Source organism: Hippopotamus amphibius, chromosome 12 (assembly GCF_030028045.1).
Source record: "Hippopotamus amphibius kiboko isolate mHipAmp2 chromosome 12, mHipAmp2.hap2, whole genome shotgun sequence".
Classification (NCBI taxonomy): Eukaryota; Metazoa; Chordata; class Mammalia; order Artiodactyla; family Hippopotamidae; genus Hippopotamus; species Hippopotamus amphibius.
Genome location: NC_080197.1, coordinates 103,622,243 through 103,639,409, shown reverse-complemented (window position 1 = coordinate 103,639,409; position 17,167 = coordinate 103,622,243). Strand labels below are relative to the sequence as shown.

The 17,167-nt window shown below is 35.6% G+C and overlaps 1 protein-coding gene across 9 annotated transcripts in view; it reads right to left on the bottom strand.

Annotated features, from left to right (window-relative positions):
* Positions 1 to 17,167, bottom strand: part of USP15 (ubiquitin specific peptidase 15) — a 115,894-nt gene that overhangs the window by 17,669 nt on the left and 81,058 nt on the right. For 7 of the 9 annotated variants that reach the window (XM_057704108.1, XM_057704103.1, XM_057704102.1 and 4 more), the window contains 3 exons: positions 5,393 to 5,566; positions 3,779 to 3,937; positions 3,475 to 3,699 (listed from right to left, as the gene is read on the bottom strand). In XM_057704108.1, the coding sequence (XP_057560091.1) occupies positions 3,475 to 3,699; positions 3,779 to 3,937; positions 5,393 to 5,566 (558 nt within the window). Of the gene's footprint in view, positions 1 to 3,474; positions 3,700 to 3,778; positions 3,938 to 5,392; positions 5,567 to 11,651; positions 11,798 to 13,957; positions 14,111 to 17,167 lie in introns of those variants that run through there. The other 2 variants (XM_057704107.1, XR_009048569.1) reach the window with 2 other exon arrangements.

The window sequence follows — 17,167 nt, the reverse complement described above, 5'->3', positions numbered from 1 at the left end:
CCATCCTGACACGTCGCTTAAGAATTCAAGCCCTTGTCACTTGTCATCTCCTCAATGCAAAAACCTCTTACCTGGTCTCAGTACATCTGATCTAAGCCTCTCCAATCCAATCTCTGCACTAGCCAGAGTATTCTTTCTGAAACAAATCTGACCACACAATTTCTTTATACTTGATAACTTCTAACGGCCCCCTTAGTCTTTAGGATGAAGTCCAAACTTCCTATGATAGCATCAAGGTTCTTTGTGATCTAGCTTCTGCTTACCATATTATCAACTTGTAGTTTCCAGAAGTGGTCCGTGTTCTCTTTCGCCTTCAGCCCTTTGTACGTGCCACTCTCTTGGTCTATTATGATTTATTTCCAACTTTCATGTGCTTAAAACCTAATCATCCTTCAGGATTCAGCACAGGTGGCCATCGCCAGTTCGGGTAGGTTATTCCTTTTGCATACCTCTACAACACCCTGTCAGGGCACTTTTCAAACTGTATGAAAAACTTCTTGAGAACAAGGACTAGGAACACTTTTGTACCTCCAGCACCCTGCACAGTATATCAGCCCAGTACATAATACATGTTCAGTATAATTACAAATAGACTTCCATGACTTAAATCAACTTCAGTGATGGGAAAACTCATCAAGTGGGCGATCCTAGCTAACTCCCTTGTCCTCTAGAGCTGACTAAAGCATAGTGCTAACGAGGTGATGACTTTGGATTTGAATTGTTACTGCCTCCAAGAGGAAAAAAAAATCCCAATTCCTCCGTGCTGACCATGGCTTTAACCTCCACAAATTTATGTTTTTGGAAAAATAACTTAAAACCCAAATTTTAGGAGACCATTCAATACATACCTTACTGACTAATGTGTAACTTGAATTCAATCTGCTTCTATATAATACATATTACATTACTGGCATGGGAAAGTACTATCTTTAACAAGAGTGTAGAGGAATAGGGTACATTTATTTTTATGTTGCAGTAAGTTTTTACTCACTTTTTTATACTCCCCTCTTATTCCATTATACTCACTGGCATATATTTGTAAAGTTAAAACTAGAGAGGTAAGGGTGTAGTTTAGCACTGCTATACCTTCTCTCCATTGAAAAGAATGTTCAAAATACCACACTTATAAACAAGTGAATAAGTGAGTATGTACAGGATGTGATTGGCCAAAAATAAAAGCAGGTATTTATTAACCTTGCTCATGGATAAGGGCAAGTACCGTGCCTCTCCTGTATGAACCACTGGATGAAATGCTGACATGAGGGCACCAGGTTCAAGAAGTTCATGAGGGAAATACATAAACAGCAAAAGAAATGGGTTAAAATTTGCATAACTGAGTACATGACTAGTCTCTACTAGACTTTGTTTGAAACGAAAGGACTATATTTTTATGAATACTTTATATTGTGTGCGCTTGTTGATAGTAAACCTGAACACTTCTGCTAAATGAACGGTAAGATGACAATTTTGTTCAAAGCATACCTTTCATATAGATTTCATGAACATTGCTATGGACTGAATTCTGTCTTCTCAAAATTCGTATGTGGGGACTTCCCTGGTGGCGCAGCGGTGAAGAATCCGCCTGCCAATGGAGGGGACATGGGTTCGAGCCCTGGTCCGGCAAGATCCCACATGCTGTGGAGTAACAGCCCATGCACCACAACTACTGAGCCTGTCCTCTAGAGCCTGTGAGCCACAACTACTGAGCCCATGCGCCACAACTACTGAAGCCTGAGTGCCTAGAGCCCGTGCTCTGCCACAAGAGAAGCCACCACAATGAGAAGCCCGCGCACCACAGTGAAGTGTAGCTCCTGCTCACAACTAGAGAAAGCCTGTGTGCACAGCAACGAAGACCTGACCCGACGCAGCCAATAAATAAATAAATAAATAAATAAATTTATATTAAAAAAATTCATTTGTAAAGCTCTAAGCACCAGTGTGATGGTATTTGGAGATGGGGGCCTTAGAGATTTAGATGAGGTCATGAAGGTAGGGCCCTCATGATAGGATTAGCATCCTTATAAGAAGAGACACTAGAAAGCTTGTGCCCCCAGTATCTCTCTCCCTGCCAGTGTGAGGACACAGCTGGAGGAGGAGGTGGCCATCTGTAAGTGAGGAAGAGTCTGTGCTAGAAACCCCCAAGCTGGCTCTTTTATCTTAGAGCCTCCAGAACCGTGGGAAAATAAATTTCTGTTGTTGCTATGGTGTTGTTATGGTACCCCGAGCAGACTAAGACAATTAATATGCTCTAACAACCTGAATTTCTGGTGGAACCCTAAACGAAGATCTTTTTTTTTCTTATTCTTTAGACTTTATTAAAGAAATAATTCAAGTACAAAAACTTTGAACACAGAGCAAATCATGATTAAGAAAACACAAAACTACTTCTACTTCCAACCCTCAGAGATAATTCTTAAAATCTTGGTTACTTTCCTTCCAGACTTTTCGCCCCTATACTTTTTTTTTTTTTTACTTTTAATGTTATTTATTATTTTTTGGGGGGTACACCAAGTTCAATCATCTGTTTTTCTAAGATCTTTAATAAACAATCTTCTGAAGCGGGAACTGTGTCTACTTTGCTTACACTCAGCAGGTGCCCAACACACATCGGAATGAATACAATTTCTGAACATTTCTAAGTCATGAGAGCTGGGAATACAAACATTTACAAAGTCCCTTTCTTCAAAGAGTTCATGGTCTAGGGGACCAAAGTTAAAGTAAATCAAAGGTCACAATAAAATTTGGTAAGTGCTACTTAGGGGAACAGAATTAGAAAAGGAAGGAAGTACTTTTATTAGGGTGGGTAAAGTGTCAGAAAAGGATTAACTGATTAATAAAGGGAGAAACGATAGTGCTTTGCTCCATAAAATGTAAAATAATCCAATTATAACACTAGGCAACGGAGTCATGCAGACAATTGATAGCAAGGTCTCACACAGGGCTCTTGCACAGAATAAGTGGCATTTGATAGCCCAAACTTTTAAAATATTAGAACATTACTGAAGCAAGTATTTTCAACCTAACTAAATTTCCACTTCTCTTCCAAGTTCTTAATATGCCTAAAAATTACAGGTACTTAAATATATCATTGTCATATCATGAGTTTCACTTCCAACAGCCAGCAGGGAAAAAAATGACATTGAACATTCAAGAAAGGTCATGTTGGAAAACTGAGAAAACAATACTATGTTGTTAATCTTTGTAAGCTAACATTCATACCGATACTGTAAAATCAAACCACCTCTCATTTTCCTTTGATACGAAAAAGTCTTTGAAAATTTTGTTTTTACACGACAAATAATGGTACTTTACACATGCCTCACCCTTTCAAGATTCCGAAAAGTTGTACTAATTAGCACATAAAATTCTCTTATGCAAAAAAGCTTATTATTATCAAATTGTACTTGAGGCATCAGGACTCAACGCTATTTTCTTTGCATTTGTTATTTTTACGAAAAATTAATCATTTCTTACCTGCATAGGTTTGGTAAGTGGATCCATTCTAACTAAATAAACTTCCAAGGTCCGTTCTTTTTTCATGGGCAATGGAAGTGTCAAGTAACAAAAAGGATCAAATGTTACTGAAATCTTAGCACATTCAGGACAAACTAAAGTTGATTTAAAAAGGCCATGAAATATATCTACTATGATAGAATCATTTCTTTTTAAATGGTTTTCCCAGGCTTCTTCAGCAACTACCTATAAGGAAAACAGACACTTATTACACAGAGATATCCCATTATTATAACAATGGTGACAATAATATGGTTAAATTTACCTTATCTGGTCTTCCATCAGCATCTTTTAATTGTATATATGGTTTTTTCCTAATCCTATTCAAATCCTCATGTAGTCCATCTAACAGGAAAGCTAATAGCTCCTGACAGTCCTGCTGCTGGTATCCAGAGAACTGAGGTGCAAAACGTCCTACCTGTGTCTGTAACAAAAGTAAAACTATAAAATCAGGGTCGAGGGACAAGCCTGATTTAAAAAATATACAGGTCAGTTTTCATTATTCGCAGATTCCATGTGTGTGAATTCGCCTACTTCCTAAAATTTATTTGTAACCCTCAAATCAACTTGTGGCACTTTTGTAGTCTTTTGCAGATAAGATAATTACATATGGATAAATACATGTAAATAATTACATATCTAAAAATATTTTAATGATAACTAACCTGTAAAATAGAAATGTTAACCTGAGGAGAGAACAATGAGAAAATACGGTATAGCTTTGTACAAAGGATTGAGAAACACTAAAGATTTAAAATTCAATAACATTTCACTTGAAATATTTACACTTGAAAAAATTACAAAGCTCTTATTTAGTTTCTGTGTGTAAAGAGAGGATAAATCTCATAGAGATTAAAAGAATATTCGTAGTCATATATAATTTTCCTAGTTTTTGCGGTGCTAGGTATTTTTTTTGATGAGACTGAAAAGAAAGGCAAAAGAAAAAAAGTCATATCAAGGACCTATTTAAACATAATTTAAAAAAAGAACATCTTGTAAAATGAAACTAATTGGAATTATGGGTAAGGGTTGAGAAAAGACTTGTCTGAACTAGTTTTGTCCTAAGTTTGGTAAGTTAAGGAATATAAATGCAGGAGTTTTTTTGATAAATTTTTTATTTTTTAAAACCTAGTATATAGATAATAAAATGTGCCCAGTTGATGTCCTATATGAACATCATTTAAGCAGTATAAACAGTGGTTGAAAACTGCTTATTTTCTTCAAATGTTTAAAATTTCTCATAAATCTCAGCTATATAATTAATTAGGAAAACTTCAACAATATAAAGCTAAATAAAGCTAAATTTCAGTTCCATTCTTATTTGAATGACAAACTAAATTGCTTGAGATTTTACTGATTCTAAGAATTATCTACTTCACAAATTAGCAAAACTTAAAAGCTTAAGAATTACATTGAAAATATATTTAATATTTAGTGCTTGCTTTGCAGACTAGTTTCATTTCAATAATTTTTCAAACCTATAATCACTCTCAAAATAGAGTTCTTAGAGTTCAATGACATGCCCATATTTAGTCTTTACATTTGTATAAAATATTTATGTCGGTTTCTTAGAGATGTGCTGTATTCGAAAACAACCCGTAAACGTTCACTGCTGTCTGTAAGTCATTGTGAGCCACACCAGTGTTTCTCGGCCTTCATGTCGTTACTTCTTTCCCCACCCCCAGAACTCTATCTGGACATTTTAAACTAATCATCTATTTTGTGCCCACCCTGAAAATTTAACACCATATACGCTGTTGAGTCCCTTCGGAGGGCCACAAACCACTGTAACAGCTGTGACTTTTCGCCCCCTTCCCAAAGATCTTTGTCCTCTTGGGGGTGATATAGGCCTTGTTAAAAACGTATTTACAATACTAACCTTAAAGGCTCTTGGTGTGACGTAGCTAAATTTTCCAGACCACATTTGCTTGATCAATTCGGCATAAGATTTAGCTATTTCACCTCTCATTCCCAAGGGATTGTCGAAATTCAGTTCCTCTTGATACTTGTCATTCAGGAAATATTCAGTAAGTGGAGGGGTATTGCTCAAACACTGCAAAGAATAAAATATGTTTTCAAGGAAAAGAAACCACACGTTAAACATGTGACAACGTAGAGAAACGAAGTGATAATATATAGAGGATTACAGCCTCTTGCACTAATAAGTAACTGATCAAGTACCACTCAAATGATGTACTCAACTATTCATTTCCCAAATTCCAAGTCAATTACTTATAGTAAATGAAAATGCTAACATCTGTTGCTGTAAAATCTGCATTAATTTTAACCACAGCAAACTACTGGTTAACTGGGAGAGAAGCTCAGAGTCTTCTTTCCTTCTCTTACGTGACTGGTGGAGATTATGGACTGCCTAATTACCCCAGGCATCTGACAATCAGCCTGAGCAGGTAAAAACTGAGACAGAGCACAAACAAGAAATGAACTTTAAAGAGGTATTTACTGCTTCCATTGTCAATTCCTTATCATGAAAGAGCAGCCTTCTAAACTTTCCTTCTGGGTCAACCATTTTTAGAAAGGACAGTACAGATCAGCTGAGCCTGAGAAAACAAACGTTTGTTACGTGCACTCTGGCTAACTGTGTTCTTACTTCTTCCAGCTCTTCTTCAATAACACAACAATCCAATTTTCCTTTATGGCATGATTAAGATTATGAATAAATTAATTCTCCAACTCTGTTTCATTTTTAATTAAATAATTTAGGGTTTAAAATAGACGGCAGAGGTACAGCTTTTCCACAGTATTTTATCTCAGGATGAAATAATTTTAAGCTGATAATACCATATAATGTGACTTCATTTTGAACCCAATATTATTTTGTCAATTAGATGTCTAGAGCCATTACGTAGAATATGTAATAACGGACACAGACACATGGTCATATAGGTAACTTTTTTTGGCTGCAGGAAGATACCTGTCTTGGAGTAAAGTGACAAAGTGCTTTAAGTGAAGCTAGCTGCTTGCATGTAAAGTAGTAGAAACCTGTTTTTACAAAAGTTCAGATTTACATTAATGGAAACAAAAGCTTTCCAAAACTTGCTTACCACTTGTATGGATTAAGTGAAACAGTTTTGGTAACTATGAAAGGTTCAGCCTGCTGAGTTTATGCTGATAACTTGGATGCTATAAACTATGGCCATATGTCACACTATTCGGCTAAAACTCCAAAATTGAGCATATTCAATTTTTAAAAATAAATTACGGGGTTACATTTTGTGGTTTCAATTACAAATCAATTTATGTGTACACATATCTATTTTGGAATTTTCTATCTAATAAAAATAATGCTGTCCAAACTGGCAGTGCGGCCCCTACCTCAAGGGAAAAGGGAGAATTCTTTATAATATCATGGAAATTATTATTGTATTATTCTTAGGCAATGAAAATAATGTCAACAGTTTAAAAATGTTTGAGGTGGGTTATCTAGGCTGTACAGTAATTTACATGTCATTTTCAGCAGTAAAAAATTTTATGAGAACAAGAGGCAGGCTACAGTGTAGGAGGTAATTGGGAAAGGGATTTTTTCCTCTACCTTTCCTCTTAATTTCTCTTATATCTCAAACTATCTCAAACTTCCATAATCTTACAGGCCTTCTGAGTTTCATTTTCTCTTTTCCTTTTGTAATATATGTCATTTTAATGATAAACCCAGCACTGGAGGTGGGGCCAGGCAACCTAGAATACACCACGACTACACAGGGGATAAACGACATCACTCGGTGCATTGCCCGATTTAGCACAAAAAGGACCAAAAGGAGTCAGTGAGGCAAACTGCAGGTCAGATAGCACTTACAATAATCATCCACTAGTTTTCAAATCCTTGTATTTGATCCGCTCAGGGTTAGAGTAAGAGTATAACATTCTACTACTGTGTGTAACAATTATATAAGCAACCTAAAGCTACACCACACACTTCAAAAAATCAAGGTGTGCAAACACGAATAGTCCTTGAACTTCTGTTTTCAGCTAGTTATTCATATTTACCCTTATCTTGCAAAGAGCTCCCAACTATAATTCAAACCTATTTGTAGCTTTCCATAGCCTCCAGAGTGATCCTTCTAAAATCTGTTACTAACATTTATGACTTAATTACGTCACTTCCCTGCTACAAATCCTTTAATAGCAATTGTGGATTAAAATTTCAAATCTTTAGAAGGGTCTGTCTTTTGTCCATCTATTTAGCCTGATCCTTTGTCAATACCTTAAAAAACCAAACCAAACCAAACCCAAAAAAACTCTCTCCATCCCGGCCTTATTTGATTACTTGTGGTTCCTTGACCCCCATACATTCTCTCACTTTATAAGTTCACATTACTCTACCTATGTGAACTATACCTTCTTTGTCTTACTAACGTCTACCGAACCACTCAGGTATCCTGTCTGCAAAGCCTTCCCAGGTTTCCTTATAGTGCTTCCTCCTGTATGTTTCCTCATTGCTTATTAGTGCTTACATTTATTACAGCATTTATGTTATAATACACTGTAACTTTAATTTTTAAGTTATCTGTCTTGCCAAATGGACTGAGACTCCCATGAGAGCAAGAATCATGATATCCTTTATATTCATGTCTCCACACGAGCACAGCGTCCCTTGGCATCAGCACGTATACAATAAATGTATGTTTAATAACATTGTTTCTGCCTATATTGACTAATGTATTTATCCTCCAATTTTTCTTTTTTTTTCCCCACTCTTTTCTTTCAATGTTTGGCACAGAGTACTCAAATTTTGTTGAATGAAATATCACAAAGTGAGGCAAAAATATTTTTGCTTGTAATTAGTAATTTGAAAAGTTTCTTCAAGCACTTCTACCTGAATACTAAATCCAAAATGGACAACACCTGTTAAAACCTTTCTGGTCCCCTTTTGTTTGATTTTCATTTAATCTACCATCTGCTTTGTAGTGTGTCTCTACTTGGATTTTTAAAAAGTCAATGACACAAAAACCAGTGCTTATTTTCACAGTGACTCATGCCAGTTTGAAAGTGATTATAAATGACTGATAACAAGGTAAGCAACAGAACACAAACAGTCTTAAGAAGTAACTGCCTGCATTTCCTGTCAAGATACCGTAACCAATATATTTTGAGATAAAACTTTATATTTAAGTGTAAACTATTAAGTCCTAAACGGTCCCCCAAAGCATCTTATTTGTTGAACATAATGTTTTAAGGAACTCACGACCTTAATTTTTCTAAAAATCTGTACAACACAAATACAGACATTCAGTAGCCAGTTTAATTCCTCTAACACATAGATCACAACAGTTTAAAAACTAAGCTGATGTCAGACTTTTCTTTCTCACCTTGAAAATACCATACTTTTCTCCCTCACCTTGCAAATAATGTTATTATAGGAGTCACTATATCCTTGAAAGAATATAAAAACCAGTTAAATATCAAAAGTTCTCTTTTGGTATAAATTTCAAGGCACAATTGGAATAGAGTTCAAACAACTAAAATATTCCCACGCTCCAGGTAACATCAGTATTCAATGCCATCTTTCTGGCAGAAGAAAGAAGCCTGTTTCTTAACTTTGGTCATGATGCAGCTTGGTTTGTAATGTATGCAACTCATTATTCAATCTTTCAACATGAACATCTTTGACAATTACAAGAAAACTGGATACTGGGACTGGCTGCCATTAAACAGTGTTTTAAAGAAGAAAGATAATTTTCATTACTTCAATAACAACAACTATAACCAGAGTTCTGAAGCATTTCTCTCAAAGATTCTCCTATTATAAAAAACGTCACTTTCCCATCCGATTGGGACTGTTCCAAAACAATTCCTTCCTTAAGGCATATATATACACATATATATTAGAAGTCCTACATATGTAGACACACGGAATGTCCTTTTTAACTCATAAGATACTTTACTCCAGTAACACAATACGGACCAGCAAGCGTAAAACACATGTTGTGCCTACGTGAATGTATCTCTTACTCTCAATGATTCCTGAACTACAAAAAACAAAACAAAACAAAACAAAAACACCTCATACTTAGCATACATGGTTTTCCTTAGCAAAAACTGAGAATTTAAAAACCCCCCACAAAACCTGAGAATGTATCTGAATGTATCATAAAAACAAAAAGGATTATATAAACAATATTAGTATCTTATCTCTACGGCTACTTCTGAGTTTTGTGAGATTCTACTAGTCACGTGCCATTTTGAGCTCCACCTCTATTAATTCATTTGATTTCAACAGCCTGACACTGACAAATGCCAACACTTCCATAGTTTAAGAACCAGCTCTTACAGGTCATCACCAAAAAAAAAATGAAGTCCAAATATGACGTAATGTGACTGATCATAAAACACATATCTCAAGCCACATTTTGTTTGTATTATAATTTTGTCTAGAGTTGGTCCTGATTCTACCCTGATATTGGGTAGAATTCTGTCAAATACCACGTTAAAAATAAAGCAATAATCGACTGAAGAAAAAGATTCTGTATTAGTAGGTTCAGTTCTTGATGCAAAAGAGAAAACGTAAAAAAGCTACATTAATCAGCAGGCAAAAGCACTTGTTAACTAGGCTAAATATTTATTTACATATTTTTTATGATCCGTAGGCAAGTTAACAGTGGGCAAAACTGACAAGAGCATTTGAAGATCTAAGGATTAAAAAGTTTCGTATTTAGTATATGGTAATATGAAATACTAAAATTCCATTATTTAGTATAAGGTTCATTAATTTAGCCTTTGTGATACAGACTCTTCACAGGTGGCTAACTGGAAGGTTCAGGATATAAGCTAGTATGAAAAGATGTTGATCCATGAGGAACGATGAGAACGGTGTATTATATGCAAGCCAATCATTTTGTGAGCAAACGTATCTGTTCCTCTAAGTGGCTTTGCAGTTCTCTGCTTGTGCTCACGTATGCATTTAAAATGGAAACTGCAAATAAGAGTATTCCTGAATGTGAATTTGAATTAGGGGTCTTAAGATATATTCCTTAGTTTAACGTATTAAGACTGAGCCTTAGCATGTACTCCTCCCTGCCATAGAACGTTCCTGCCCCCGTAAGAAATTCCTACTTATTCTTTAAAATTCATCTGAACATCTCAAGGAAGAATTAATATTCCTTCTTCTGGACTAACTCTATATGTGAACTCACTTATATTGTCCTTAACTTAAGAGCAGGGTCCATGTCTTATTCACCTTTGTAACCCGGCATCTAGCACAATGCCTGGCACATACTGCAATAAAGGTGTGACGAATGAGTAAAAATTACACAGAAAAGCAGTCCTTAGAGAGACTGAGAACAGTGGGAAAATATTTGACTAAGATCTGAATTGCACTGTTATATAACTATAACCTATTTAAAGTTCTACAAATTCAAAAATAAAGTCCAAATAATGCCTACAGAGGCTTTCCTAATGGAGGAAAAATAACTATTATGAATACTCCAAAAAACAACTATCAAGATAAATCCATGTAAGTAAAAGATATGTGAAAGAAAACTATTTGGTAATATATTTTCATGAAGACTCTTTTCCCCAAATCAACCTAGAACTAGACACAACAATTCTTAAGAGAATTCTTGTAATAAATATCTCGGCCAGTGGACAGTCTCCATGGCTCAGTGTATTTAGACCTTTAACTACTGTCACCATGAAGAACTATTTTTAAAAAGAATGCATATATCATTCAACTATTCTATAAAGAATTAATTATCTATGAAAAACTCTCGTTATAAATTCCTGCCCTTAACCCAACATCCTAAAATTGGAGTATTATGTGAAGTATGATTCTCTCTCATTATTTAAATTTCTTGGCAAGACTACAGTGCTTTTGTACATAGCTTTTCTTTACATACACATGCAAAAATCCTATTCCTCTTACATTACTTTCAAAACGTTCTTCCATTAAATTTGTTCTGATCAGTAAGACTGATGTTTCTAGAGTTCTCTGAAAAAGTGACTCATGTCAGAGTCTCAATTTTGTATTTCACTATAAACTTCTACATAGGTGTTTTTAAATTGACGAAGTGAAATAAAGTTCTACTGTATAACCAACTCTCAAGTCTATAATAAACATATTTTAGGAAATGAATAATTAATAGCCATCCCAATAACTTGCAATGAATCTGGAATTTCCCCAGTACCTGGAAAATAGTCAAAGTAATCCCCTTCAAAAAGAGAAAGTTGTCTTTTGTAATGCTGAATATGAACCACTCCCTTTCTGTTCAGGTGCTCCAGAAGCCCAATTTTCAAGTGATCATGTATGCTCACTATTTTAGTAAACCGGTAACTAGAACAGGAAAGAAAACAAACTTAATTTTTGATTACCTAAAGCCTTTGAGTTGTGTAACTCATTCTGTAACTGATCAAAATGTAACAGCCACTCACAACTCTTAAAGTAGCTACACTTTCAAACTGACCAATACTAAAAATAAAAACCCAATCTAAAATGAGGAAACCATTTTATTTTCTTATGATTTAAAAAAATAAAACCTAAAGTAACCAAGGTTAAAGTAATCTTAGAATATCCCCCAAATATTCTGGATTTTAAGATTAGATAAAGAATTTTCAAATTTGTCATGTTATTTTTCAATTCATCATGACAACAGCATAAACATTCTAAAAAAGTACTGTATAACGCCAAAGCATTCTATTAGAACTGGGATACTGGCTCTAATTCTGTAATACTGTAGTGGATAAGACAGAAAACTATGATGTAGACTTTCACAATGAAGAACTACAAATATAAGCCTGCCCCTTCACCATGGATATTTGAAAAATGAGATATTTTTAAGACACTTCATGTCTTATTGTTATTTTTCTCCCTAGGAAAGGCAAATCTTTATATTTGAGAGCTCAATCCTAAAGTTTCTCCGTATATTTTGGGAAAACAAATACAACTATAGCTCTATTTTGCGATACATTTCCATTCCCCCTTCAAACATTCTTTAAAGAACAAATTTGTGTAAGTAAAATATAAGTGGATATAACTTTCTTTTTACTCATTTAGTTTTAAAAAACTTTAAGTACTTTTTTTCCCTCTCCCACCTGGTTAGTGAATAGAGAACTGGCATACACTTCACTTAAAATACTGGAATTATGCATAAAGTAGTTCTAAAGGCAGTATTTTTGAATTGCACAAAGACGTTCTAACATTTTCACGTTTATCATTAATCTTGTCACTATGCTTAGGACATGAGTAAGATTAAACTTCATTTAAAGTCCCTGCTATCACCTTTTCCTTCAAATTTCATAGAATCTCTTCTTCACACACTACTTGAATTTAATTAAGAATTACGAAAGCTTGGGCAGTATGAGAACTAATGGGAAACCTTTTGGCTAGCAAAGAAATGTCAATGCCTTTTAACCCCTCATCTACAGGATTGAGGAAGGAGAACTGTGTCAAAATGACTACCCTGTTACTTGCAGTGAGTAAGTCCTACAACTAACTAGGTACGTCATGCTTAAAAAAGCATGATTATACAAAGATCAGTGATTTTTTTATGAAAAGCTAAAATCAGAAACTGGATAGAAGATCCACTTGCAATAGAGATAAATCTGAAAGCTTCTGGGATAAAGATTACATCAACAACGATGCTATAAGCTTCAGGTAGTTGTATGATGTTTTGAAATTACTAGACTGTAACAGCAACTAATTTTTTTTTTTTTTTAGTAAACAGGCTGTTTATTGAGTGATTTTATGTTTAGATATTCAGTTTATGGTAAGCATGCTAAAGCTAAGTGCTTCTAATAACATTAATAAATATTAGTGTAAGTTATATTTGTTTTAAAGAACTAAAGCTTATTAATTCAATTTTAATGGTTAGTAGCTTATCTCCTACTCTATTAATAATTCAAAACGGGCTCACAATCAAATGAATGCCAATATTTTAAGCAAGCAAGATAGTCAAAAGTTTTAAGAAAAAACCAGTTTTTTTATAATTTTGTTCAGTCCCTTGCACATAATAGTAAAGAAACATTTTTGAATAAATGAGTATTAAGAATTGTGTGATTTGTTCATCTTTTAGTTCTCCTGCTAAGGCATAAGGAAAAGGATAGCAGAATTTTTTAAAAAAAGTTTAACTGACTTAACTACATTCTTTAAGAGAATCACCAAGTTATATACTTCTTTGTATCATTTCATTACACTAGGCCCATAACTGACAATATTAATATTTAAGCTGAGTTGAGACAGAAATTTAAGGACTATGTGATAAGAATGAACTATGAACGTTTCTATTTTCATAATAAAAGAGAACTTTAAATTTATCTGATTAATCCCTCAACAAATATTAAGAACAGAAGATTATTATTTTAAGAGACTAGAAATATAGAAACAATGTTCTAAAATGATGTTTTTATATCTTTCACTGTGAAATCATTCAAGAAAATCTGTAAGTAGCAGGGGTATGTTCTGCCAAGCTGTGACTAACATGGCAGCTCAACTCACGTGCTGGCAGACTGGCCGCATGGGCAGAACACATTCACTGGATAGAAGTAAACCGGAAGGTCTCTGCAAGACGTGAATGTGTGTGTCACGTGCTACGACTCTTTTAGAAACTGCTGTGCTCTTTGACGTTTAGACAGCTCTGGAAACATTAATCTGGTACAGGTCAAATAGTAAATATTTCAGTTAAATCTTCCTAATGGAGCGTTTCTCAAACCAACTGTGCGGAAGGACTAACATCTTTTTAAAATTTCAAACTCTCACAGACTGATACTTTTATAAAGTTTTTTACAGAATAAAAATGAACGACTAGAAAAATGAAATAAGAACATACGGAAAACAAAGCCCCATTTTAAAATTATTAGATTTAACAGATATGAAATCACCCTAACTGCTATAAAAGTTCCGGATCGCTTTCGCTTAATTTCTATAGTTATTTTACTGTTGACCAGCACCGTCTCATCCAAACACTGTGAGAAACGCTGTTCTAATGCACTTACTGGCGTCTGGCACTATACCAAACACTGCGGATATAAAAGGAAACCAAAGCCAGTCTCCAGTTTCATGATTCTCACTGTGCAGCAGGTATTTGTCCAGAAGCGACAGAGCACAAGGGTGGGGTGTGTGTGTGTGTGTGTGTGTGTGTGTGTGTGTGTGTGTGTGTGTGTGTGTGTGTGTGTGTGTGTGTGTGTCTGTGCACGTGCACGTAGGTGTATGTGTGAAAGGCAACTGGGAAGAGATGTTATGCATCAAGAGATTTGAAACAATGAATTCCAAGCTCCTTTACTTTTGGTTAAAGAACTAGGCAGGGTCCAGTTTGGATTGTATCCTTTAAGTGATAGGAAATGAGTTTTAAGCAAGGAGGCATTTGCATTTAAAAACTGACTCTGGAAGCAGTGTACTAAATGGGTCAGGAGAGGATAAAGGATGGAACAAAGAGATGAGTTAGATATATTTTTCAACTGTTCACTTAAAAGATGCTCAAGTGTTAAAATACTGTACTGACAGGAGAGGAAAAGACACATACGAGTGATATTTAAGAGGTAGCAGAATGAACAGAACTTGTGGTAAGTCTCAGGTTTTGACGTGGGTCAACGGCTGCACCCATTAGGGAGTACAACAAATAAAAGCATCAGCCTTTTAGGAACACGTTTAGTCACAGACATGCTGAGTTTGAGTTATCTCTAATATTATTTAGGCAAGAGTGTCCATCTAATAGTTATATTTTGGAGGGAAACTCAGGAGGGAGAATTATGGTGGAGATAGATTTGGGATTTGTCAGTTATAAGTGATGTCACCTTCTCAAAGGTAACGGGGCTACAAAGATCCTAGGAAACAGAGAGTCAGGAACGATGCTGAAAAACCAACTTCTGTGGGGTGGTATGATGGTCACAGTGATGACATAACAGAAGTTGATACCTACACACTGCTGGTTATGTGCCAAGCACTTCTTAAGCATTTTATCTTCATTTAACAGATAAACTAAAAAGTTCCTTATCCAAGGCCACACAACTTCTAAGTAACAGAACTAGGATTTGAATCCAAGCGGTCAAGTTGAAAAATCTAAGCTTTTAAAACTACTGTGCTATGCTGCAGACATGAGGACTACTGAATAGGACATGAGAAAGTAGGGAGGAAGCACAGACCATCCTTTTCAAGGTCAAGGGTCCTCCTCATTCCATCTCCCTCCCACCCCATTTAAAAAAAAGACTTAACCATGTATACATGGTGAAAGGAAGACAGTGAAGAGGTGAGGTTAAAGATATAGAAGAGAGAAGAGATGATTAATGGAACAAGTCTCAGGGAAGGTAAAAGAGGTCTCAGGAAGATGGTGGCATAACTATATAGATATAGATACTTTTGGTAGGGTATTCAATGAATGTAAGAGGAATCATGAAGTATATCTTACTATTAAGAATTTCCTTATGAACAGTTAGTAACATTTTAGTCAAAAGCTTGTTTTTAATTTCTTTTAAAAACAGTTACCAAAAGCTTTCTCTTGGGCAAGGTACATAATGCTTAGAAAAGCCCTGGGCAACTACTGAAGAATTACACAAAATACCTCAATTACATACCAAGTCTATTTAAAAATATATGTATTCATTCATATATGCATAATAAATATGTGCGCATGTATACTGGTGTGGGTCCGTCAATAATTCAGTTTATATTCAAAGCAAAGTCTCTCTAAATGAAGACAGATTTTTTTAAAATAAAAATTTATTTACATTTTTATTATTATTTTTTATTTTTTTATTGGCTGTGTTGGGTCTTCACTGCTGCACACGGGCTTTCTCTAGTTGTGGCAAGCAGGGGCTACTCTTCATTGTGGTGGCTTCTCTTGTTGCAGAGTACGGGCTCTAGGTGCGTGGGCTTCAGTAGTTGCAGCACATGGGCTCAATACTTGTGGCCCACGGGCTCTAAGCGCAGGCTCAACAGTTGTGGCGCACGGGCTTAGCTGCTCTGCGGCATGTGGGATGTTCCCGGGGAAGGGATTGAACCCGTGTCCCCTGCACTGGCAGGCAGATTCTTAACCACTGTGCCACCTAGGAAGTCCTGACAGATTTTTAATCATATGTGGGACTTGATTATAAAGCAAGAAGTGACTTTCCAGTAAACCCTTCAAATTCAAATAAATATCATCTTTGATGTAATTACTTTAGGAGACTATATGTTTCACCGATGTTGTCACTGCTCAAGTATTTTAGGTACTTTTCTTTTCAGAGTTGGCAGATGTACAAAAAACCATTGCTATCTAGCAGCCAGGAGGTGTCAGTGTGTGTTTGCTGAGTGTATGGACAACGGTAAAATGAGACTTCTGACGTGTGGCAACAAGCACGAGCTATAACGTTATAGCTGCGCCTCTGGTAACTCACTGCTATTTCCATGACCAGATGAACTGAACGTAAGTCATAATGAATAATGTACTCAGTCAAATGAAATCAAGACCCAACTCAAGTATCAGCCCGTTGGTGAAGCCTCACATTTCCCAGTGGCTCTCTTTTCTTTGCTTCTGAAACACCGGGCTGGTCATGCCTTCTGTCACATCCCACAGCACATCTCATTTACTTACACGTCTATCTCATTCACTACAGCACAAAACCCTGGAGGACAGGCACTGTCTTTTTCCGCTCTGCACCACCGAAGCCTAGAACAATGCCTGGCATGGAGTAGGTCTCAATGGATGTTTACTGGATTAGCTGATTAAATTAG